Genomic DNA, 25,571 nt, shown 5'->3' with positions numbered 1-25,571 from the left:
ATACATTTGAGGTCCCTGTTCAGAGTCACCTGTGACCGTTTCAAAATATCCATTAGAAACAACCACCCAAAACAACAGACCCCTTCCCACATAAGATTAAAGACGAAAGGGTCTGTCAGGTTTGTTTGGGCCTGGGGCTAGGTTCCCCCCCCTCGACCGTCGAGGCTGGTAATAATCAACCTTGATCCGGAAGCCCCAGGGTGGAGCACTGCCTGCCACGTCTCCCCCTCCCACATTTGGTGACTGCATGTTTATTTACATGGAATAAATTATAGTAAATGAAAGTCACAACTGTAGGCCGACCCCGAGGGGTGGCGGGATTTTCGCAGCTTCTCTGTGTAGAACCGAGAGGGGTGCGGCAAAGTCGCTTATGGTTGTCTCTCCGGGGGGGGGGGGTGTGTGCGTGTGTGCGTGTGTGTGTGTGTGTGTGTGTGTGTGTGTGTGTGTGCGCGTGTGTGTGTGTGTGGCCCACCGAGGGTCCGTCCGGTTCCGAATCTGCGGCTGCGGGTTCCGCTCCGCTGCTAGAACCGAGGGGCGGGCGGCCGCTTGGGTCCAGCAATGGCCCCCGCCGAGGCGCCGCCCAGACCCTCCAGCTCCACCTGTCCGGCTCCCTCTCCCTCCGCCACTCTAGCCACGGCTTTCTTCAGTCGGCCCTCGCTCCTCCTCCGCTGGCCTGTCCCCCTCCCCCGGAAAGGCCCGGCCCCCTCCTCCACCCCGGCGGCGCTCGTCGGCCCTCTCTTCCCTCTTCCCTTACCGCCCTCCGCCGCTCCCTCCCCGCACACCCGTCTGGAGAGGAATCGAGCACCGAGCGCGTCGATAGCTCTGCCCTCTGCGGCCGCCCGGCCCCGAACTCATCGGTGTGCTCGGAGCTCGATTTCCCTAGGCGGCGGCCGCGGCAGCGGAGGCACAGCGGCGGCGGTAGCGGCGGCGGTGGCGGCGGTGGCGGCTACTCGGCCAGTACTCTCGGCCCCCGCCATTTCGGACGGGGAGCGAGCGCGGTGCAGGCACTGAAGGCGGCGGCGGGGGCCAGAGGCTTGGCGGCTCCCAGGTGCGGGAGAGAGGTACGGAGCAGACCACCCCTCTTGGGCCCCTGCCCTGGTCCCGACCCTTCTCGCCCGCGCCGGGCGGGGCCGGCGGCGAGTGAATGAATTAGGGGTCCCGGGAGGGGCGGGAAGGGGGCGCGGGCGTGGAGCCGGGGAGAGCGAGCTGGCGGACGCTGTGGGGGTGGTCTGCAGCGAGAGGCGTGGGGACACGGCGACGCGGGCAATGGGGAATAGGCGGTGCGGGGCTGAGGAGGGTGAGGCTAGAGGCGGCCGCCGCTTGTGCTGCTTCCTGGACGGGGAACCCCTTCCTTCCTCCTCCCCTAGAGCTGCGACTGGAGGCGGCCGGGGAGAAACTCGCCGGCCGGGCGGGCTGCCCCTCCGGGCGGTCGGGTGCGGTGGAGGTTACTCCCGTTGCGCTCCAGTCTCCCTTCCCCCTTGTCTCTCTCTTTCTTTTTCTTTTTCTCCCCCCCCACCTCCCTCTCTCCCTTCGCTCCCGCACCTCTTCCTCCCTTTCCAGCACTCGGCTTGCCTCGGCTGCTGCCTTCCCTGCTGCATCTAGCATCTCTAGGACCAAGGAATAAACTTCTCCCTCGAGCGCAGACGGGACGGATAGTGGTCCTTTTCAGTGTGTAGGGGGATAAATGAGTAAGGGGGGAGGTCACGTTTTGGAAGAGTATAGGCAGGTGCTTCGGGACCACTGTTTGAGGTTATTGTGTTTGGGGGAAAAAATGCATCTGCAGCCGAGTTACTGACTGCTCCCCTCCCCCATGTATGGGCTGTGACATTGCTGTGGCCACAAAGGAGGAGGTGGAGGTAGAGATGGAAGAACAGGTGGCCAACACCCTACAACATAAAGCCTGTGACTTAGTGAAAAGAAAAAAGTGAATCCCAGGAGGTCTCCTTTGCTTTGTCAAGTTCAAACACACGCAGAAAACCCGCAGAGCAGAAGCAGGGGCTTTTCTCTTGCTAGTTGAGTAGGCTTTTCTCTTGCTTTTTGAGTGTAGACAGTAATAGCCAAAATCATACTTGAAGTTTAATTTGCTTGTTCTTGTCCTTTCTTTTTCCAGGGTAATCTCTTCTGTATGACCCTGATCCTAACAAATTTGACATCCATCCCAAGAGTTATTACAGTTCTCTTAAACAGCACTCACACAATTTCTTGTCACTTATTTACAAGAGGAGTTAATTGTAGCAATCTGCCAGCCAACTGCTTGAAATAGCTAGCTGGCTTTCTTAAATCTTGATATCTATGAAAACCAGAGGCTAAGGTATTTTATAATTTTAAGGTATTTTATGATTATAAAGGTATTTTATAATTTTTTACACAGTATACATGTTGCATTTGTAATGGAAAATCATTTACAAAGAAATTACAAAGGCAAAAATATCTGTTCATAAATCATCAGAATCAACCGTATGAGTGATGTCACTCTTACGTGACTAATGTCCAAAATGCTGACTTGATCATGTAACAGACTATAGACATCAAATATGGTATCAGAACTGCTTGCTTAAAGATGGTAGATGAGATGATGATTCAGTTCTATGACAAATAAAAGTGAATTTGTTTTTCCTTACCTAAACGTTGGGTTGTAGCTTTTGTAGTTTTGGGTGAGGAAGCTCCTTCTGGCATTTCATCTTCAGTGAGACTACCTGGGAACCCAGTTGTCTGTAGTGGACTTAAATGTTACTTGATTTTTAAAATTCAATTCAAGGATTTTTTTCAGAAACTACCACTGGATAACACATAGACCAGATGGTGTGTCTGCCTCAGAGTTCACACATGTATATACAACTAAGCTCTAATCCAATATCTGTCCACAGGATCTCCTAGGCTAGCAAACTTTTTGGTTTGTAAGGACCCCTTTACACTCTTAAAAATTACTGAAGATCCCAATATGGGGTATGTCAATATTTACTATCATAGAAATGAAAACTGAGAAGTTTAAACATTAATTCATTTAAAATAGAAATAATTAGCCCATTACTTGGTAACACAAATAGCATTTTTTTATGAAAAATAACTTTTTCAAAATAAAAACCAAAAGTAGTTAGAAGAGTGGTATTGTTTCAGACTTTTGCAAATCTCCTTAATTATATGGATTAGTAGAAGGCATCTGGATTCCTATCTCTGCTTCTGTATTCAGTGTACTGTGATCACACATCTGGAAGACTATAAACTTGTGCAAGAGCAAGAGTGGAAATGGTAATTAGCATTGTAGTATTATTTTGATAAAAATTTTGACTTTGACACCGCTTCCCTCCCCACCCCCCCCCCCCACAAAAGCCGTAGGAACCATAATGGACCACATTTTGAGAACTACTGTTCTAGGTTGTCCAAATTGTTTGGCAGAGTGTGGTGGGCATGGAGCCAGAGGATACATTTTGGTGTGAGTCTCCTTATCTGTCCCATTTGTTATGGCCTATATTTGGAATAAAAAGTGGGAGCAAACAGAATAAGATACATATTTGTAGTGGTTCCCAAGGTATCCCCAGACAAGAGCAAGTAAGGCTAGGTGGCACAGAAGAGGCCGGGGAGCTGTAATATAACAAACAGTGTGTGATACAACAGTTGTCTAGTCTGTCTGCTCTTTGTGAGAAGGCTTAGGAATAGGGTGAGGGGGTGGGTTAGTATGTTATCATTTGGAAAACCATATTAGCTTTTTCTTTTTTTTTTTGGTGCCTATTTGAATAATCTTGGTCTTCAGTAAATAGGGTGCTGCATGTATATATTGTTTATATCTGCACATTCATTAATTTGGGACTACTTATGATAACTTATTGTGCATTTACTGCCATTCTGCATTTATATCTGCAGCCTTATTTGTACTAATATCCTGTAGTTCTTGAGGGAAAGGAGATAAAATTAAAGAAATGCATTTTATTTCAAAAAATTTGAAACAGCTGACTTAAAAAAATATTTTCTGTCTTGTGCTGTTAACCTCACAAGTTATGATTATTTATTACAACTATTGGGAGACGATGTACAAGATGGAAAGAGTAAAAGTCACGGGTATTACTGAGAAATATTCACTTATACCTTTTAAAAATCCTCTCATGAAAAGCAGTGCTTATATTTAAATTTTATATAATTATATTTTTCTTGTGCAAAGCGCTATTTTTCAGCACTAATACAGGATTACATATTGTGATTGATGATCAAATTATACTGAATAGTTCAAAATTCCCAAAGTTCTCTTAGATTTCACACCATTATTTTACCTAGCAGATATTTTATAGATTAAAATGTCATCAGATATTGTGCTTACCTGCTTTGATGTCTCAATTTTCGTTTCCTTACTAAGCAGACCAGCTTTACTCGGTAACTCCCGCAACCTTTTATCCCGCCCCCTCCCCACCCTGTCTGATTTTTGCTAACTGTCCAGGACAACTAACTATGCTGATGCCTTTAAAAAAGTTTTCTATAGCTCTGGCTCCAACAAAGACACTCAGCATATCCACTTGTAACTCTTCAGGGCCAGAGCCAACTAGGAATACTGTAGAGATAGCTGTCAACAGTTTTGTGTGGGTGTGTCTACCGGGTATAGAGCATTGTGCTAGACACTTGTACTGAGTAAAGTCATGGCATGTTCCTTTGAGAGCCATTAACTGCTACAGAACAGCACACTGGCTGTTCAGATAGAACAACCTGAATATAAGATAGAATAACTTTGTACTGTGAATGCATTTTTCTCAACTGTTGATGTGGGAATTTGTAAATGTAGTACAATTCATTTACATAAATGTAGTACAATACATCGGTAGGCAACTGAAGTTTTAATCATTGAATCTTGTGAGGTATTTTGAAATAATTTTCCATATAAAGGTCAATTTGTGTTAAAAGGTATAGACTGTCCGGGTTATATTAACCTCATGTGTGACACATATTCTAATTTAGTCACATTTTCATTATTTTTATTATAAGGCCTGCTGAAAATGACTGAATATAAACTTGTGGTAGTTGGAGCTGGTGGCGTAGGCAAGAGTGCCTTGACGATACAGCTAATTCAGAATCACTTTGTGGATGAATATGATCCTACGATAGAGGTAAATCTTGTTTTAATACTATGCATATTAATTCGTGCAGGCCCATCCTTTGGGTACCAAAAAAAGGTTTCTTTGGTCATTTTTTGGGGGCTGTTCATTATAAGATAATTATACTGAAAATAATTTTGTTAAGTTATCAGAAATGTACTTGGGTTTCAAGTCTTTACTATCAAGTTACGTGTAACCATAGATATGGAGAGCCCTTCTTCTGTCTAGAGAATCTCAAGATCCATGACCTTTGTTCTCTGTGCATTTTGATTGGAAGTGTATTTCAGAGTTTTGTGACAGGGTGAAAATGTGAATTACATCTTACTTGTACCTAACAATCTTTTTTAAAAAAAAATGTGTCTACTTACGGATTTTTTTTTGTATTTTGATGTCACGTTAGAGTTTAATTGTATTGGTGAAATCTAATCATTTGATGGTGATTTAAAAAATAATTAATTAGTAATATGTCCCTGTTTTGTCTTCATATTGAAGTATAGTGGAGAACATACAGCTGTCTGATTTTTGTCTTCATATTGAAGTAGTGGAGAACATACAGCTATCTGATGCATTTTTAAAAACTCATTCTTTGCATATATTATGTGTGTGTGTATCTCTATATATCAGGTGATGTATAATCATTTGCAACCCTTTTTTAATTTGCTCAAGGAAATGTTAGAATTGTTTTTATTACAAATTGATTAATGACTAATTTTCAGACCTTTTTACCTTAATGAAAAATTATCAAAGTAAAGGCAAGCAGCAAAATGATAAAGGCATGGAAGTGACCTTGAGAGGTCAGATAGTATCAAGCAGATAAGGATCAATTTAATCCCAAAGACCTGCAGGAGGGGATGGCACAACTGTCCTCATTAACTCATTTCCATAATGTAATAATTACTGTATTTTATGCATAATCTGAATCTTCACGTTAAGTTTCATATCAGTGGAGATGGAACTAAACATGTTGCCTTGTCTTTGAAATAGACTTATGTTGTTAGATTATTTCTTAGACTTCTTTACCCCAGGTTAAGCAATTCTAACCCCTTAGTTTTTATTCTAGATCTGATGTACCAGTTTTTTAAGTCAGATCTGAAAAATTTCCCAGAGCTTTCTCTGAGTCCCAAGCTGTGGAATCTAGGATGCCTTGTTAAGGTACTGTGCTGTCACATGCCCTGTTAGTGCTGTGTAATGTCTTGAAGAAACACTTCACTGAGGTAGATTCTGAGGGCATTGGTGGCCTTGGCAAGATATTTATGCAATTTAGACTTTGAAGATTGATTAGATAAGTTTTATAAGGAAATGTCAGATATTTTTGGTAGTGCAGGAAAAAATGGAGAAATAGCACTATTTGCAAAGATTTGATTTAAACATAGAAGCAACTTTTATTTGGCTTCCAAGTTTAAGAATTTGTGTTAGTAAAGGGGAAGGGTCTAACTGAAGTGGAACACCTATATAATAGTCTTTATATATTTTTCTCTTGACAAGTCAGTTCAATGTTGAATAATGGTTTTGTTTATTTTTCTTTTTTTATTTTCTTCGAGGATGATTAAATAGTTCACTCATTTCTAAAGCCAAGGCTACTTGGCCTACTCCACCATTTAAATCAGAAGTAAAAAGAGAGTTTTAAGTAGAATTCAGGTTAAGCGTGGAAGTTTTCCTGGGATTTTGGAAGATGGTTTTAGCAGAAGTACCCTCATCTTCTCTGAAAATCTGAGGAATTCAATTACACTGTTTCATATCACAGATCATGAATGCTATATGTATATGATAACGTAATAAAACAGGTTAGGAAACCTTTTGGCCAAAAGTCTTAATGTGCAATATAAATCTTAAAGAAGTAAAGCTAAAAGTTAATCCTTTATTTGGGAGGAAGGTAGAAAAAGTTTATAAACTCAAACCCATAACTGATTATGATTTCTGCCAAACCAGACTTGACTCTAGGAACATTGATTACCTGTGAACTTTGAAATTGACGTTCCCTCACTGGTTTGGCCACCTGGGAAAAGGTATCAGAGATTGTCTCTGAGGCAACTGACACATTAAATTCTTGGTGTATAGTTCAACTACAAGAAAGGCAAGAGAATTTAGTAGTTTATTTTAATAAATATTTAAGCAAAAATGCTGACTTGATGTTTTTTGTAAAACGTTAAAAAGGAGGATGGTGATGTCACTGCTGCTGTCAGGTTTTGATTGGTGAATAATTAAGTCAGAAAAAGAGGACATAGACTTTGCACATTTGGAATTCTCAGCAGTTTTCCTACATTAAAACAAATGGAAAGAAATTGAGAAAAAAATTTAAATCAAGTAATACATTTTCTAGTGGTTTAGAATTTACAAAAATTTATACTATGAAATAGATAAGGAAGGGGATCATTGTTTCTTTCATTATAGATAAAAATGGTCTCTGAGAGGTTGTAACTTGCCTAAGGATACTTAGCTAGTAAATGGTGGCATTTTCAGTTTTCTGAGACCAAGTTAAGTGGTATTTCCACTATACCCTTGTATAACTTCTTAAAAATGAAAAATTAGCCTTCAAGCTAAGAAGTATTTAATATTGGAGGCCAATTCAGATTTATCATTGTAACAAAATTTGAACTTACTATTAATGCATCATAATGGCAGAGATATCATATAGAATGAGACAGATATGACACATACAGTATATGGAGCATGTTTGTATTTGAGGCTATGCACATGATAATCAACTTCTATTCTGAAAGATTTTTACCTTTATCTTTTATGAAGTCCACCAAAGAGTTTCACAGATAATGAAATACCTTATTAGTGGTGCAAGATTATTAAAAACTCAAAGCAATCCCCCAAACACAATACCAGGCTAGAAATAAAATACGTTTTTTCAGTTTGGAGGTCACTTGGCTATTAATCAAAACATGTTCTCTGAAATGTGTTTAACAAGGGGAAACTTGATGAAAGAAAAAAAATCTTGTCTTAGAAAAATGCAAGTAGTTATAGACTTGATATCAGAATGAACTGTTGATCAATTAGCAAATATATATTGTGTATCTAGTGAATATAATATACTAGTAAAAATAGATATAAGAAAGAAGTATGTTTTTTCTAGGTTCTAATTCATTGACATCTGCATGCTTCTGTTAATGTGACACTTATAATTCAATAAGTGATGAAATAGTTTCCTACTTAGTAAGGAACAATGGATTCATAATTGGATTGATTTGTTCCATCTTTAGTGCTCTGAGCTATAGTCACCAAGATTTATATCAATGTCTCTATTTTTTCTTATTTTTCATGTTAATTGTGGAATTTATTTTACTTGCTGAATAAGGTATTTAGATTATAGAGAGGAAAATTTTAATATTAAACCAGTATTGAAGAGTCGTGCTAAAAAAATCATTATGTGATCTTGTAAGCTGTTATTTTTCTAGTTTTATACATATGTGTCGGTAGTTATCAATGAGGGGTGGGTGGGTGACTTTGCCCCTCAAGATATTTGGCAATATCTGGAGATATTTTTGTTGTTACAACTTGAGGGGGACTGCTACTGGTGCCTATGGTGGGTAGTGCACATGATAACCCCCACAGCAAATAATTACCTGGCCCAGAATGTCTGTCAGTAGTGCTGAAGTTGAGACCCTGATGTGTGTTACATATAGCTTTAAGCATCCCTTAAATTGTTAAATTCATGTCCCTAAATAAGGTTTCTGTTAGATTTTCTAACACAATAAAGATTTGAACTTCAGATTTTCTAAACCAGTAATGTGTTATATATATTAGCTTGCTTTATTTAGCGTTCTATTAGCACATTTTGTTTTTAAAATAAGGTGCACATAGCACTTTTTAAATGCATTTTTCTTGAGCTGTGGCCAGCTCTTTCCCCCTTTCGAGCTAGTGCCCTCTACTGGTCAACTTACTTGCTTTTATAGTAAATAACAGTGAAATACATACTAAGTTTGATTTTTTTTAAAATTTAAATTGTAAGTATAATCAATTTATAAATATAAAATTTTATTTAAAAGTTTTATAGAATTAATTTTTTTAAAGAATTAAAGTATGAGTTTACTCTGCCAATGTTAAGATTATTGTGTAGCCTAACTAAATGTGTAGGTGAATATTTTTAACTAAGAAAGGAAATGTGGTGGTGTAAGAAAAAATTCGGTGCTTCCATTGTTGTTAACATTGAGGTTATTTTGTTTGAGGGAAGAAAAAGTGGCACTGTGGCTCTAAATTTCTTTACCTGCATACAGGAGGTACATTACAGAATTCAAAGCTTAGTGATGTGTTAACATGGGGTGCTAGGAAGGGCCTATTCAAAAGTGGCAAATTGGGAAAGTTCACATTTTGTAGATTTTTATAGGACTGTAGAATAGTTGTGAGCACCTGATTTTTAGAACAAACTAACACAAAATTCAGGCACTCTATTTAGGTCAATTTAAGAATAAGTATTTACTTAATAATAAATACTTATTTAGACCTGAATGTTAAAAATTATTGGACGTGTTTTATTCTAATTTGGGTTTTTTAAATGAATACAAAATGTAAAAACATACAAATGAAAATTGGTAATGGAAATAAATTAAAGGAAAAAAAATGCTACGGTTTGGCATCTCTTAAGAATCTGGTTTTAACAATGCGACTAATTCCTTAAATCCATAAATATTACTCAGTGCCCACTCTGCACCATGGAGTTTTCCTGGGGGCTGGAGACACACTGAGGAGCAGAAGGGACCACGTTGCTGCCTTCATGGAGCTTATTAGTCTTAGATGTATTGTGAAGAGCAGTTAGACAGTGGCCCTAATTATGTATGACTTAATGGAGAGGCTTTCTGCTTGAGGAGGCAGTAGATTTCTTGCTTCTCTTAAGTGTATTAGCTCATAGTGCCTAGGTTTGTGGAACAGTCATACTATTGTGCTCTTAATGTAATTAAATTTGTAGAATGGGTAGTACAAATAAAATATTAGAGAGGATTAGGAGGGACATAGTGCTAACCTTAGGTAATTTTTCAGCTTTTTATTTGGAAAAATTTTAAACCTGTGGAAAAGTAGTGAAAACTAGCATAATGCAATGAACACCTTTTACCCTTCAACTAGACATATTTGCTTTCTCTGTGTGTGTGTATGTATACATGTAGCATGCACATACATACTTGGATGCATATTATTTGTTTTTGCTGAACTATTTGAGAATAAGTTGCATATATTATGACCCTTTACCTCTAAACTTCTGTCTTTTAACACAGGGGTCTGTAAGCTATGGCCTCATTGCTTGCCAAATCCAGCGTGCTGTCTGATTTTGTAAAGTTTTATTAGAGCACAGCCAAGCTCTTGTGTTTACATGTTGTTGATGGCTGCTTTCGCACAATGGCAGAGCTGAGTAGTTGCATCAGAGACCTATATACTGTCTGGCCCTTTACAGAAAAAAGTTTGTTGACCCTATTCTAACAAGAGCATTTCCTTGTATAGCTACAATGCAGTGATGAATTTAGGAAATTCAGCATTGATACATTATCAAATGTAGTCCATAATCAAATTTTGTCAGTTCCTAGAGTATCCTGTTAGCAATTCCTTTTTTCCCCCTTATCCAAGATAAAAAAAATCAGTTGTCATGTCTCAGCGTATCTTTTCATCTAGAATTGTTTCCCAGCTTCTCTTCATGATAATGGTACTTTTTGAAAATTCAGGCCAGTTTTGTGGAATGTCCTCTTGTTTGGTTTTGCCTGATTGTTTCGTCATGATCAGATTCAGTTTAAACAGTTATGGCAGGAATACTACATAAGTGATGCTTTGTCCTCCTCCATCACATCAGGAGGTAAATGAAGATGGTTTTTCCCATTATTGATGATGTTAACATTGATTATTTGGTTAAGGTGATGTCTGTTTGTTTTCTCTCCATAAAGCTATCTTTGGTTTCCTATAATTAATATGCACTCTGTAGGGAGGTACTTTGAGACTACAAATATCCTCTTCTCCACCATATTTGCATCCAGTGGAATGTAGCATCCATTCATAATTCTTGCCAGAATAAATTACTACCAGAGTGGTTGCAAAATGGTAAAAACTCTGTCATTACTTTTACATTGATTAGTTAACATCTACCATAAATAAGGACTCTTTCTTTTCTCTTCCCTCTGCTTGTTTATTTGTGTGGTTTGTCTTATTTGTATCAGTATGGACTCATGGATATTTTTTTTTTAATTCAATGTGTTAAAGTCTATTAGTGTAATTATTGCTATTGGTTCTTAATTTTGTTTTTGGTATAGTCAGTGGAATCCCTTTCTAGCTGGTCTCTGTATCCTTTTGATATGACCGCATCAGTTTTTGAGCTCTTCCTTCCTTTCTGCACAACATGTTCCAGGTTCACCTTGTTCTTCCCATGTGTCCCCACCCTGGATTCAGCCATTTGTCTAAAGAGCCCTAGTTCCTTTTAGTAGGGAATGATATTTAGAAAATAACCTGGATGTTAAGTATGTTTGTTACTATTGGAATGTCACTGCTTTTAGACCCTTTTCAAAACAAATGACATACAAACATAGAAAAAGATATTTCGTTAATAATAGGAATGCAATTTCAAACAAATGACATTTTTTACTTTCGTATTGGCCAAGATTAGAATGATAACAGTTCTGGGAAAGGTATGGAGAAATGTGTACTACTCTTTATAAGTGGGAGTGTACAGTCTTACAAACTTTCTGGAGATCTCTTTGGCTATATGTGTCAAAATGTAAGCTGCATGTCCTTTGACCACTTCTAGGTCGGAGTCACGTCTAAGAATTTATCCCAAGGATCCAGTTGGATAAGTGTTTAAGATGAATACAAAGGAATGCTTATTACAGTGTTCATGATTTTTAAAAATGGAAATAATCTACATGTCTGCCAGTAAGGAATGGGTGAAGTAATTTCCATATGGTATATCTATACAAATTATACAGTTGTTGAAAAGGACTAGGTAGATCTATATGTACTAACACTGAAAAACGTCCATTATATAAGTGAAGGTATGTCATAGTACATTGTGTAGAGTGTGATTCCATTTATCTAAAAACAATGTGAGTATGAACATAAAATATAGTAGAATATATGCCAAACTTTCATTCTCTGTAGTATTTGGTTTTTTAAAAATGAGCATATACTGTTTCAGAGGGAAAAATAAATATTCGTTTTTGAGGGAGAAAAGTCTCATATATTAGATACCATTAGATTATATTTACTTTCTTTCCCCCTCTTTAAACCGTCATCAAATTGGATAATGCAGATATATCTTGGATAAAGAAATTAGTATCAGGCCAATTAAAGAATAGCTGAGATATATATAACACAAAACATGAAAAATATATTAGCATCTGTAATTATTAAGATTGGGTCTGTGACTGATTTAGCCTCACATTCTAACCTTGGCACATAGTGATAATTTGAGGGAGATTGCCACATGACTTCAAAGGTTACAGATGTGTGCTTTATAATATCCTTATTTCAAAATCTGTTGTGCAGATTTTCCTTGAGTTTATTCAGATTTTTGAACCAGTTTTATCTCCTGGAAATGGTACACATTTTATTTTCTTTAGTCTTAAGATTTGACATTCTCATTCTTTTAAGTATCCATCATTGTGAAGGAGTCTGTTTTCTTTATTCTTACTTTTAAAGAACATTTTTTTTTTTAAAGATTTTATTGAGGAAGGGGAATGGGATTTTATTGGGGAACAGTGTGTACTTCCAGGATTTTTTCCAAGTCAAGTTGTTGTCCTTTCAGTCTTAGTTGTGGAGGGTGCCGTTCAGCTCCAGATCCATTTGCCATTGTTAGTTGCAGGGGGCGCAGCCCACCATCCCTTGCGGGAGTCGAACTGGCAACCTTGTGGTTGAGAGGACTTGCTCCAACCAACTGAGCCATCCGTGAGCTCAGCGGCAGCTCAGCTTAAGGTGCTGTATTCAATCTTAGTTACAGGGGCAGAGCCCACCTCGAGGAGTCGAACCAGCAACCTTGTGGTTGAGAGCCTACTGGCCCATGTGGGAATCAAACCAGCAGCGTTCGGCACTAGGAGCACAGAGCTCCAACCGCCTGAGCCACCGGGCTGGCCCTAAAGAACGTCTTAATCAGATATTCTGTCAAGAGGGCAAGCTCTTTTAACACCCTTGCTCCCTAGTAAAAACAGAAACCCTTCATAACCCTCAAGAGTTTTAGCTTTCCTTCCCTGGAGCTTGTCCAGCTCCATTGTATTTATTTTGAAGTATGGTGACTGGTTTTGCAAAAACTATTGCAATTGTAGATGTCCAGTGATTTTTACAAGGACAGGGTACTACCGTTGCTGTACAGTTCCCAGTTGCCAGTGGCTCCCTCTACTCTTCTGGTCTTCAACAGCATGTGCAGTGTAATACATGAAATAATAGTTAACTTCTTAGAGCACTTTTCATTTTATAAAGGGCTTTTCATGGTCTTTAATTCTAACCTGTATACAGAAACCTCTGTGGTATTTAACCCACTTTTACAGCTGAAGGAAGGCTTAGAGTAAAGGAGAGATTAAGTAGTTTGCCCACGCTCACACCACAGTAGAGCTCTGCGGCTACCCATAGATTGAAGAATCAGAAGTGTATCATTAGCCTCGACTTCTGAGTGTCAGACCTGTGTCTCAGGCTGCTTACAGGTTATAGCCACCAGAAAAATCCACAAACATAGGGAATTCAACATGCCCCAAATTGAACTCATCTTTTCCTCTACCCTTTCCCTTTTGTTTCCGTCCCTAATCAATTTGCTCTACCATTAAAAAGAAAAAAGTGAGATATAATTCACATAGCATAAAATTCCGCCTTTTAAAGTGTACAGTCCAATGGTTTTTAGTATATTCACAAAGTGATGCAACCATCACCACTATCTTAAATTCCATAACATCTTCATCACCCCAGAAAGAAGCCCTGTAACCATTCGCAGTCATTCCCCAATCCCTCCTGCCAGCCCCTGGCAACCACTAACTTACTTTCTGTCTCTGTGGATTTGCCTATTTTGAATATTTTATGTAATTAGAAACATACAACATGTGGCCTTTTTGTCTGGCTTATTTCATGTAGGATAATGTTTTTAGGGTTCATCTGTGCTATGGCATATTGCAATACTTCATTCCTTTTCATGGCTGAATAATATTCCGTTGTATGGATATACCAAATTTTGTTTATCCATTCAACAGCTGTTGGGCATTTGGATTATGTCTTCTTTTGGTCTGTTTTAATAATGCTGCTATAAACTTTCGTGAACAGGTTTTTGTGTGAATATGTATTTTCAGTTTTCTTGGGTGTGTACCTAGAAGTATAATTGCTGGGTCATATGGTAGCTTTATTTTTAACTTTCTGAGGAGAGGTCAGACCGTTTCCCCAGTGGCTGCACCATTTATATTCCCACCAGCAAAGTATGAAGGTAGTCCTGCCAATTTTACCCATTAAATATTTCTCAAAACTATTTAATCTTCCCCATCTATACTGCTGCTGTTGCCTAGGTTTAGATTCTGTTATTTCTTATAACAGTGTCCTAACTCATCTCCCAGCCTCCAACTGGTCCCTTTCTATAATTTATAATAATAATGCTTACAGTGAACCTGGTAAATTTGATCTTCCCGTCCTCCTTAAAAACCTTTCATTGATTTGTTATAAGATGAAGTTCAAAGCTCCTTAATATACAAGACCTCTGTTTGATTGTTGAGTTTCACTTTTTCTACTTACCTGTAACTTCTCTAAGCTAAAGTTGTATTGAACTTCTTATTTCACGTATTCAACATGCTGTTTTATGTTTTTGTGCATTCTCTTTACTCCTTCCGCCTGGAGTGGCCCTATCCTCCCCTGTCTTTTTTAATTCATACAAGCAAAGTTGATCTCTTCTTCCTGTATGCCACCATTGTAGTTTGTCCTGCATATGGTGGTGCATGTATTTAATTGTATTTTAATTATTTGTTTACATTCAGATCTCTTCCACCAGACCTAGTTCCTTGAGATTAGAAACTTTATATTATCCTGCATGGGATATGACACTTAGTAGATTTTTTAGTAAGTGTTCTATAATGCAAGGGACAATGGAGTAGGTAAGTGGGAATGAACTAATAAGCCTGTGTTTACATATTCCAAATTCCTTGTTTCTTCCCTATTGTAATTCTAACATACCAGGCTATTGTACTTGTTTCTGACTGTCTTTGAGAATTAGGTGTCTACGACAACCTTTGATGGCTTATAACCAATAGTGTAGAACACATCTTTCCATGATGGGTTCATATCTTTTAGAAGTTACAAAATATGTGAGCATTAAGAGAGTAAAGTTTTTTCATTTTTTTCCTATAGGTGTTATTTAGCAGTACATGAAAAGTACTACAATACTTAACACATTCAGGAAACCTTAAAAACATTTCAAGAGTAAATCCTCAAATAATATGTTAGCTGACATTTTCAGTAGTCTTAGTCATATTTACAGGAGCATCTATGGAATCAGCAGCATGAAGATGGAGATTAAATAGGCTAATGCTTGTAATATGTTTATCACAGTATCTGACATGTAAGCAAGAGCTCAGTAAATGTTGGCTGTTGAATTGCTATTAATAGTAACATGGTTACCATTAGTACAAGTTACTAATTTCTTTAGATTTTTTTTGTGTACTGTATGTAGTATGTCTTCCCATGTAAGGATTACTGCCTGAGTTGGAACACTAAGTTGAGTATGTTAAAAGGTAACATACTGAGTAACTGGTTAGTATTAATTATAACAGAAAAATGATAAAATGATGTCCTGGTCAGTGAATTTAATCTCATCTTGAATCATTTAACTTTCAAATTCCTCTAGTGGTTCTACAGATAAGTTTCTGTACATGAAAAAAAAATACTTAAAGGTATGTTAATAAACTGGAAAACACTTGTTTTAAAAAAATTGTACAAGTCAATGCAAAAAAGGTGACCATTCCAGTGGGCAAAGGACACAGGTTATGGGAATAAATATGAAAACAACTATATAACATTATTAGTCCCAACTAAAGGAATATTAAAATAAGAATTTTTAGCCTAACATCTGACAGAAGTTTAAAGAAAAATGAAAAATACAAAATCCATTGTTAGTGAGTAGTGATGAAATGGGTACACTCTTAATGCTGTATGAAAAAGTAATATAATGAACATCATGTATACACCAATGAGCTTTCTTATAGAATTTTAACACTGCTACATTTGGTTTAGATCCTTTTTCTTTCTCAAGATATAAAATTTAATATAGTTGAAGGCCCCTGTATTCTTCTCTTCAATCTTATTATCTTCCCTTCCATAAATATTTTAAAATGTGTATGTATATTTTGGTTTTTAGATTAAAAATTTCATATTATATAAAACTTGCTTGAATACATTTATTAAAATACTCTTAATATAATTTAAAATTTTATAACTGGTTTTACTATAATTTAAAATATATTAAACTGTGCTTATTTTGATAAGACCATTTTATAGTGTCCGCATATATTTACATTGAATAGATTCATTCATTTATTCAACAGACAGTACTGATTATCTGCTGTGTTGAAGACTTATGCACAGGGTATATAATGGTGAACCAAACATGTGAGCCCAACCATCATGGAGTTTAGAGCCTGGTAGGGGATTATAGTCTTAAACAATTGCAGAAATGAATACATAGTTACAAATGATAATATTAGGTTGGTGCAAAGGAAATTGTGGTTTAAAAGGTTAAAAATAATTGCAAAAACCGCAATTTCTTTTGCACCAACCTACCCGGTAATACATGCTGTGAAGGAAACAAGTGTTGAGGGAGGAGAGTAATAAGTCCTTTGGATTTTATTTTTAAGAATGAAGGGATGCTATTAGAGGACTTTAAGCAAACAAGTGACATTTAAAGCAAGTAACATTTAAAAATGATTACTAGCTGCTATGTGGAAAATACATCCTTTGAGAGAAACAACAGGGATCCCTGCTAGAAGTTGCAGGAGATTGCATGAGACAAAATACATAGTTATCATGGACTAGGGTGATGGTGGTGGTGCTGCTGGGGCCTGGATTTGGAGTGTATTTTGAAAATAGGTAAATGGTGTAAGATTGTGGATCAGTATTATGTAATTTTTCTTTGTAAGACATTTTAGGGTACCATGTTAAGTGTATCTCTGTTGTATCTGTCATTTAAAAAGAAATAAACCGTATTTCTTTAGCATCTTTTACCAGAAGTGGCATTACTGTGTCAAAGCCTATGAATGAACATTTGTATGATTCTTGAGAAATACCGTGATGGCTTTCCAAAAGGGTTGTGCCTGTTTATTGTATCACTAGAAATGTTTGAGTTCTAGCTACAGTTAAGTTTTGCTGGCATAGTATGTTTCATTTAGAAGAGTTTTTACTACTTCAGTAAATAAAAAAATAATTAGCTAGGAGTGAGGGAAAATATACGGAATAACTTTCCTTTATTTAATATTTTATTATATTGAGTTAAAGTGGCTTTATTTTGTTCTGGTTTCCAAAGGATGTTAGTAACTTATGTACCTGATCTAAAAGTTTATTCTATTTGAAAGGCTAGACGTAGTACTAATTAAGAATGTTAAATCTTGATCCTTTTCTTGCTCTACTCTTAACTAGTTTCATTATAGAATCAGTATTTTTAAATTGATTGGGCTTTGATAATCTGTACTTTCTCAAGAATGGTGATTTTTCTTTTAAGTATAAAAGGAATAAATAATGTTTTGAGAATACTTCAGACTTGTGAAAAGGTATTTTTATTAACATAGAGCAGGATTGGCAAACTTTTCTGTAAAGGGTCATATGAGTCTTTGTCACATAATCTTTGGTGTTTTTAAACAACCATTTAAAAACGTAAGAACTATTCTTACTCATGGGCTGTACAAAAACCGGTGTGGAGGATTTGGCCTGTGAGTAGTAGTTTGCAGAACACTTCCTTATTTAGACTCTAATCTTGGGAAGGATTCCACATTGAGGATACATTTTTTCTTCCTTGTGGCTAACCTGAAGTTGGAACAAAAACTTTAGTATTTATATATAATTTTTGTTGTACTTGCTTTCTGCATTGTCATCAAACCTGTCAGTTCTTTGCAGATCATACTTTGCCTCTTAACACTTTTGTTCTTCAGTTTTTACCAAGTTATACTGCCTTTTTATATAGTCCAATGAGACTGTTTTTAAGAATGACTAGTTAAAATTAACTTTGGAAGTACTGAAGTTTTAAACCTAACTCTATTATTTCTCATCAGTAGGTTCTACCCATTGTTTACAAGGAGGTTGTAAATTACTTTTTCAGTAACTGAATGTGATCCAGAACTTTGCTGTCAATATTTTTAGGGCTTACAAGGGAAAAGATAGCTAGGAATGAGATAGGTGAATAGGGACTGCTTTCTGAATTTCTCAGTTCCTTTGATGGAGTATTCATCATGGAAATAATGTTACGAAATAAGTGCAGAAACTGCTAATATTCTGCGTGATATACTTTTGAAACAAAATATTTGAAAATTTTGTAAGTGGATCTTTATCGAGGTATCTTGGAGGCATTATATGTGGGCACGCAGTGAGTAATCTGCCAGGCACACTTTAGGTACAGACTTTTGTGGCTCCAGAAACTATAATCTTTAATTTTATTGTTGGTAGAACATTTTATCTTTGAACACTGAGGAAACTATTAACTATAAGGTTAACTTAGGTTAGTATTGGTAAGTGAAGCCTGAAGTGACAGCAGCAGGTAAGGGAAAGTCTTTGGTCTGTAGCCACACCTGGGTAATGAATGGATTGAGTCTAAGACAGTGTACTTTGCTCTCAATTCCTGCTCTTTCGTTACACTTCAAAAACACTGGTTTTCAATTTATAATATACAAGAGTTCTTTCAAGTAGTTAATTAAGGGAATAGGCTAAAATAATAAAATGTCAACCAAATGTTCAGATTTGTAGTAAAGAGCTTCTTGCTTAGAAAATAAATACCTATTCTTTTTTTCTGACTGGTGAAATAATTTTTATTATAGACAGTTTGGAAAATACAATTTACTTTAAAAGATAAGCATGAGAGCATAGTCAAATATGGTAGTCTTTCACACATTTAAAAATTAAAAACAAACAAAAAAGGAATACATTTAACATGGCATCTAGTGCCAAAAAAATTATTTCTTAAATTACCTTCATCAGACAGCCTTTGTTAACATTTTGATGTAATACCATCAGTTTTTAAATATGTGTACACATATGTAAATTTATTGGGATCATGCTACACATATATCTTTGTATTCTCCTTCTATGGTAGACATTTAAAAAACATTTTATCGAAAACATGATTTTTAATGACCATTCTCTTTTTTTAATAATGGAATGGTCTAGAAAGTGATTCATGAACTATAGAAACTTGAGTGCTACAGCCCACATGTGGGACAGTAAGAAACAGTGCCCATGGTTTATACTTTATACCCATCATCAGCCCTGTCTCTTATTCCATGACTTCACATTGCACCATTCCATTTTCCTTATTGTTCGAGTCTTATTTTGGTAGAGTGTGTGTGAAATCTTTTGGGCATAAGTTTTAATGGATAAGGGCATTAAAATCCTTAGTATTGACCTTTCTCTTATGTATTCCTTTGACTATGAGTAAAACAGATGCATGACTATTAATCGTAAGTTGATTTTTCTTGCCATCTAACTCATCATGAATAATAGAGTTGGGAGAGCCATTTCATGTTTGTAGTAATTATTTTTTATAAGAATTTGGGTCTTTTGTTACCAACACATACACTTGCATTGTTGAATCTCTGTATAGCACCTTTTTCAAAACCTTTTTAAAATTGTAATGAAGATATACATAACAAAATTTACCATTGCAGCCATTTTTTAACTACAACTCAGTGGCATTAAGTAAATTCACAGTGTTGGGCAACCATTAGCTCTATTTTCAGAATGTCTTTTATCATCTATGCCATGAAACAATAACTTTCCAACCTTTTTCCTCCCAACCCCAGGTTACCTCTGTTCTACTTTTTATCTCTGTGAGGTACCTAAAATAGGTGGAATCATAGATATTTTTGTCTTTCTGTGTCTGGCTTATTTCACTGAGCGTAATGTTTTCAAGGTTCATCCATATTGTAACATATATCAGTTTTTCAGTCCTTTTTATGGCTGAATAATGTACCACTGTATGTATATACTACATTTTGTTTACTCATCTGTTAATAAATACTTGGGTGGTTTCTGTATTTTGGCTATTGTAAATAATGCTGCTGTGAACATTGGCATACAAGTATCTGTTTGAGTTCCTGCTTTCAATTCTTTTGGTTATATACCTAGGATTGAAATTGCTGGATCATATGGTAAGGTAATTCTGTGTTTAACTTTCTGAGGAACTGCCAAGTTGTTTTCCACAATGGCTGCTCCATTTTACATTCCCACCAGCAGTGGACAAGGGTTCTATAGTTTGTCCACATCCTTGCTAGTTTTTTACCTTTTTGTGTGTGTGGTTTTTTAAATTTTTATTATTTTTTTAATTTTTCAATTATATTTGACAGTCAGTATTATTTTATATTAGTTTCAGGTGTACAGCGTAGTGATTAGACATTTATACAATTTACATAGTGATCTCCCCAATTAGTCTAGTACCCACCTGGTACTATACATAGTTATTACAGTGTTATTGACTATGTTCTCTCTGCTTTCCTTTACATGCCATGACTTTTGTAACTACCCAGTTGTACTTCTCAATCCCTTCCCCTTTTTCACCCTGCCCCCAATCACCCTCCCATCTGGAAACCATCAGTTTGTTCTCTGCATCTATGATTCCGGTTCTGTGGGGTTTTTTTTCTTGTTTTTATTTTTTTCTTTACAGACCACATCTTAATGGCTGTGAAGTGCTAGCTCATTTTGATTTTGATTTGCATTTCCTTAATGTTGAACATCTCTTCAGGCCATTTGTGTATCTTCTTTGGAGAAATGTCTGTTCAAGTCATTTGCCCAGTTTTGCATTGGGTTCTTTTTCTTAAGTTGTGTCTAACACCTTTTTTAAAAGTGAAAGGTACACCATAATAATCTAGACTGTGTTTCTCCCTTCTCAGGATTCCTACAGGAAACAAGTAGTAATTGATGGAGAAACCTGTCTCTTGGATATTCTCGACACAGCAGGTCAAGAGGAGTACAGTGCAATGAGGGACCAGTACATGAGAACTGGGGAGGGCTTTCTTTGTGTATTTGCCATAAATAATACTAAATCATTTGAAGATATTCACCATTATAGGTGGGTTTAAATTGAATATAATAAATTGACATCGAGGAGTAATTGTATCTTCCATTTTTGAGTCTTTGCTAACCACTGTGCAGAAATTATCTGGTTTAAATTTTAAAGTAATTATGATGTGGGTAATGTCCCTGTTTTACAAATTTAAGTTTTTGAGGATTAGAGAAGTTGAGTAACTTGTTCCAGATTGCACAGCTAGTGGTGGTACGGGGATTGAGGGCTAGGCCTATTTGAGTCCAAAACCTGTGCTCTTAACCACTCTACACCAGGAAAATGAGGCTTAAGCTAGAGTCATAAAAATGAAAACCATCAGCAAAAATATCAAAAGGGAATTGAGGTGGTGCCACTCCAATATCCTTAAAAATAATCAAATATATTTAGTTAGAATTTCTTGGAATCAGATATTAGATACTTAAGAAAAAGAACCACAACTCTGAATTTGTCAAAGACTGAAGTATTAGAACAATTACAGTTTTTAAAGAAACTGACAAAACCTTGAAGCAGTAATTTCTGCTTGAAATTACTTTTATTAAAATAATCATTATTAAATGTATTAATAGTTTATGTTCTGTTTCTTTGAGGATTTACAGTTTTCATAAAACTGCATATTAAGCAAATATCATTTCTTAACAGCAAGTTTTCTCTGTAGTCTAGTCATAGAGCAAAAGAAATTTGGGTGAGTGCTAATATTTTTGTAGAATAGTAAACAGGTGTAAATATGTTAGCTTATCCCAGTTGATTCAGTTAATATGTAGAGGAACTGGGAATTTGAACCAGTTCAGACTCCATTGTCTGCTGGCTTTTTATTCCATGCTGCATCTTTGAAATTCACTGAACATTTTGAAGAAATATAATTTTACCTCAAATTTAGAGTTTATGCACATCTTATTGAAAAATATCAACACGTAGAAGAACGTTTACAGAATAAACGGTAGTAATGTCAGTGTTGTCCATATAGAAATAAAAATCCTTCCACTTGGCGTTCTTTTCTTGGAAAGGAATGTGACACTTATGTTAGTGTTGTAATTCATGTTTTTATAAAAACATTTTAAATTCTATGTGTGCACACTTAATACATATAGTATATGTTTCTAAGATTGTAATTTTAAAAATTAAGCAAAAATAACACTTTTTTGGCCTAGAATTTTTCAATATTTTCTGTTTTATCATGTGACCTACCTGCATATGAATTTATTAGATGGTAGTTTCAGTATATTTCTAGGTGTTTGCTCTTTTTTAAAAGCTCCAGGAGTTCTCTGTTTAAGATGGAGAAAAAAATAACAGGAAGGAAAATATGGTGTGGTGGGAACAATGAATTACATTAAAAGTCTTCTTTCAATCGTATCTTGTAAGACAAAGTTGTATACAATTTTTGAAATATATTTGTATTACTAATACCTCAGCTGTAACTTTTTTTTTCTTTCCCAGAGAACAAATAAAAAGAGTTAAAGACTCTGAAGATGTTCCTATGGTCCTAGTAGGAAATAAATGTGATTTGCCTTCTAGAACAGTAGACACAAAACAGGCTCAGGACTTAGCAAGAAGTTACGGAATTCCTTTTATTGAAACATCAGCAAAGACAAGACAGGTAAGTAAAATTGTAATAAATACAAATTTGTTCTCTGCAAACTACATCACTTGATTTTAACCATTAATCATAATTTACTAATATATATTCTAATAACATCATTTTAGGGGCAGGAGGGCAAGAATATTACTAAATGTACATACCTGAGAGCATACATAACTATTATACATAACTATTCTGTTGGTCAGTGTAATTTATCAGTTTTTCTTTGCATTATACTAAATAGGAAGTAAAGCACTGTTTATTTGGTAAATATTAAGGATATGAGAGGGCAACACTTCATATTCAAGTGTCCATGGCATTATTTTTGGGTTTGGTTTCTTTCCATATTGAACATTGTAACTCATCACATCTTACATTCAGGGTTCAAGAAATGTGGGGATTTTTTTTTTTTTTTTTTTTTTTTTGCTTTTATATTTATGAAGTGAAAGAACGGGGAACAAATATTTAGTTTCCTATTTCAGAAGTGCTTTTAAGAGTATTATGTCATATGTTTCTAGATTAAATTTTGTTGTGTTTGAAGAATTTTACTTTGGTAGAATTTTTTTAAAGAATATCTTTATTTTTAGAAAGAGTTTCCATTAAAGCAAGAAAATACTTAGAAAATAAATAGAAATTCTCAGTTATTCATTTACTGTGTTCTGACAAAAATTAATGCCAGGTTGATCCTGAATTTTGTTTTAAAAATTACCTACATTTTTAAAATAACTTTTTCTCTAGGTGAAATAAAATAGTTTCAATTGATACTATTTAACTTAGTTGTATGAAATAAGAGTTTAACATACAGAAAATAAAATCCTAAAAAGGAATATATAGGGCATTATGGAATATAATTTTCATATATTAAGAAATTGATCAATTTATGTTCCATACAAGATGATTGTTTTGGGCTTTGTTTGCTTTACATGTATGTGTGAGTCCAGAAAACTGATTATAGCAGTTAAGAAAATTGATGAAAAGTTATGGTTTAACTTACAAAAACAGACATTCTCGAATGAAAAGCTGAATTTCTGTAGTTCGACCATAGTACAAATACCTTATTCTAAAACCTTATTTATAGGTTAAATAAAGACTATTTACAGTGCTTCATTTACTTTAGAGGAATTAAAATTTCATTTAAATCCATTCCCAGTTACCAAAGACTTGGAAGAGGTTTCTTTTTGTTTTTTTACTGGTCTTCTCTGACCAGATTCCTTTTCCTTAGAGAGGAGGTACTCAGAAAACATAATTATAATATTTGTAACTTTCTCCCAACATTTTCTTACGAAAATTTTTCCAATATAAAATGGAAGGAATTTTATTGAAAGCATGTGCAAACCTACTACCAAGTTTATGCCATTTACATTTTATTAACTTGCATTATTTGTAATTTTTAAAAGATACTTTTTAAACTAATTAACATTTTAGTTTAAAGAAAAGAAAAAATAAAACCTAAGAGACTTTACCTAATATTGTAAAGGACCGCCAATAGAGCAGTGCTTATTCAAATCCAGATTCTAATTCAGTGGGTTTAGGTTGGGACCTATAATTCTGCGCTTCTATCAGGCTCTCAGGTAATACTGATTTTGGTACATGGACCACAGAAAAAGGGAGTCTTGTTATTCCCACAGTGTTACCCTCCACTTCTCATTTGATAAGGGCCTGAAATAGTATGTCTTCTTTCCTTGTTCTGTGGTTATTAACTCAGAAGTGCTAGTTGATTCTTAGTGTTAGACATTAACGCTTTAATATATCACAGCATTCATAATTAATCAGAAAACTACCTGCTTTCATTTTAAAATAGAATTTTAGGATTTACACTGTTTTGAGGGGAGAGGTAGGGAAGATGTATGTAGTGTGTATGATTTGGAAGTAGATCAACTTAAATTTGCTTTGCAGACATTTATGTGGATCATGTAATTAAAGTATAGAATGATACAAAGAAATGCTTTCTTAACCTTCTGGTGCTCACCTTATATTTATATCCTGTTTTGATATCTGTATGTAATTTATGTTGCTAAACTATAACTTAGGTATTTAGTTTCTGATCTTTGATTTCTTTTATTACATGGACTTACTGATTTGCCTTCCAAAAGTTTATTCATCTTCCTCTGTTGAAATTAATTTGATATTTGCATGCTTTTGAAAGATGTTAAAGAGCTATTCCAAGTACTCATTGTGGAGATTATAAAATGAAATATGTAAATTTTCATAAATTTTACATCACCAGTTTTTGTGAAAATCTGAAGCCCTATTTTCTGCAGAGCATTTGTTACATTTGCTATTATTTGTTATTTGAACAAAATAAATATGCATATTCTGGTTATATTAGCAGTTACTTGTTTCATGCTCTAAGTTTTGGTCTTGAGCATGAAACTAAAACACAAACATCAAAAAGAGTTATATTCAAGTTAGTAGGAACAGGACATTCATTTAGAACTTCTCATAGATAGAAGTGAGGGGCTGGCAAACTTTTTCTGTTAAGGGCCAGATGCTATTTTAAGCTTTGTGTGCCACAAGCAGTATCTCTTGCATTTGTTTTTTCTTCTTATAACCCTTTAAAAATGCAAAAATCATTCTTAGCTTATGGGTAGTACAAAAAATAGGCTGTGGCTACATTTGGCCTTCTGGTTCTAGTGGTACTAATGCCAATTCTGTATTGTTTGATTAGACATTAGAAGGTGGGGCAGACTTTCGACGTACATTTTAGAGGCTAACATTAGTA

At 35.8% G+C, this 25,571-nt stretch overlaps 1 protein-coding gene across 4 annotated transcripts in view; it reads left to right on the top strand.

Annotated features, from left to right (window-relative positions):
- Positions 1-915: 915 nt before the first annotated feature.
- Positions 916-25,571, top strand: part of KRAS (KRAS proto-oncogene, GTPase) — a 38,057-nt gene continuing 13,401 nt past the window's right edge. The window contains exons 1-4 of one of the 4 annotated variants that reach the window (XM_033117900.1): positions 916-1,061; positions 4,969-5,090; positions 21,101-21,279; positions 22,708-22,867. In XM_033117900.1, the coding sequence (XP_032973791.1) occupies positions 4,980-5,090; positions 21,101-21,279; positions 22,708-22,867 (450 nt within the window). In that variant the 5' untranslated portion in view covers positions 916-1,061; positions 4,969-4,979. The remainder of the gene's footprint in view (positions 1,062-4,968; positions 5,091-21,100; positions 21,280-22,707; positions 22,868-25,571) is intronic. The other 3 variants (XM_033117899.1, XM_033117901.1, XM_033117902.1) reach the window with 3 other exon arrangements.

Source organism: Rhinolophus ferrumequinum, chromosome 10 (assembly GCF_004115265.2).
Source record: "Rhinolophus ferrumequinum isolate MPI-CBG mRhiFer1 chromosome 10, mRhiFer1_v1.p, whole genome shotgun sequence".
In the NCBI taxonomy this organism is placed as follows: domain Eukaryota; kingdom Metazoa; phylum Chordata; class Mammalia; order Chiroptera; family Rhinolophidae; genus Rhinolophus; species Rhinolophus ferrumequinum.
Note: the sequence above shows the minus strand (reverse complement) of the source record. Positions and strands in the feature narration are given on the sequence as shown.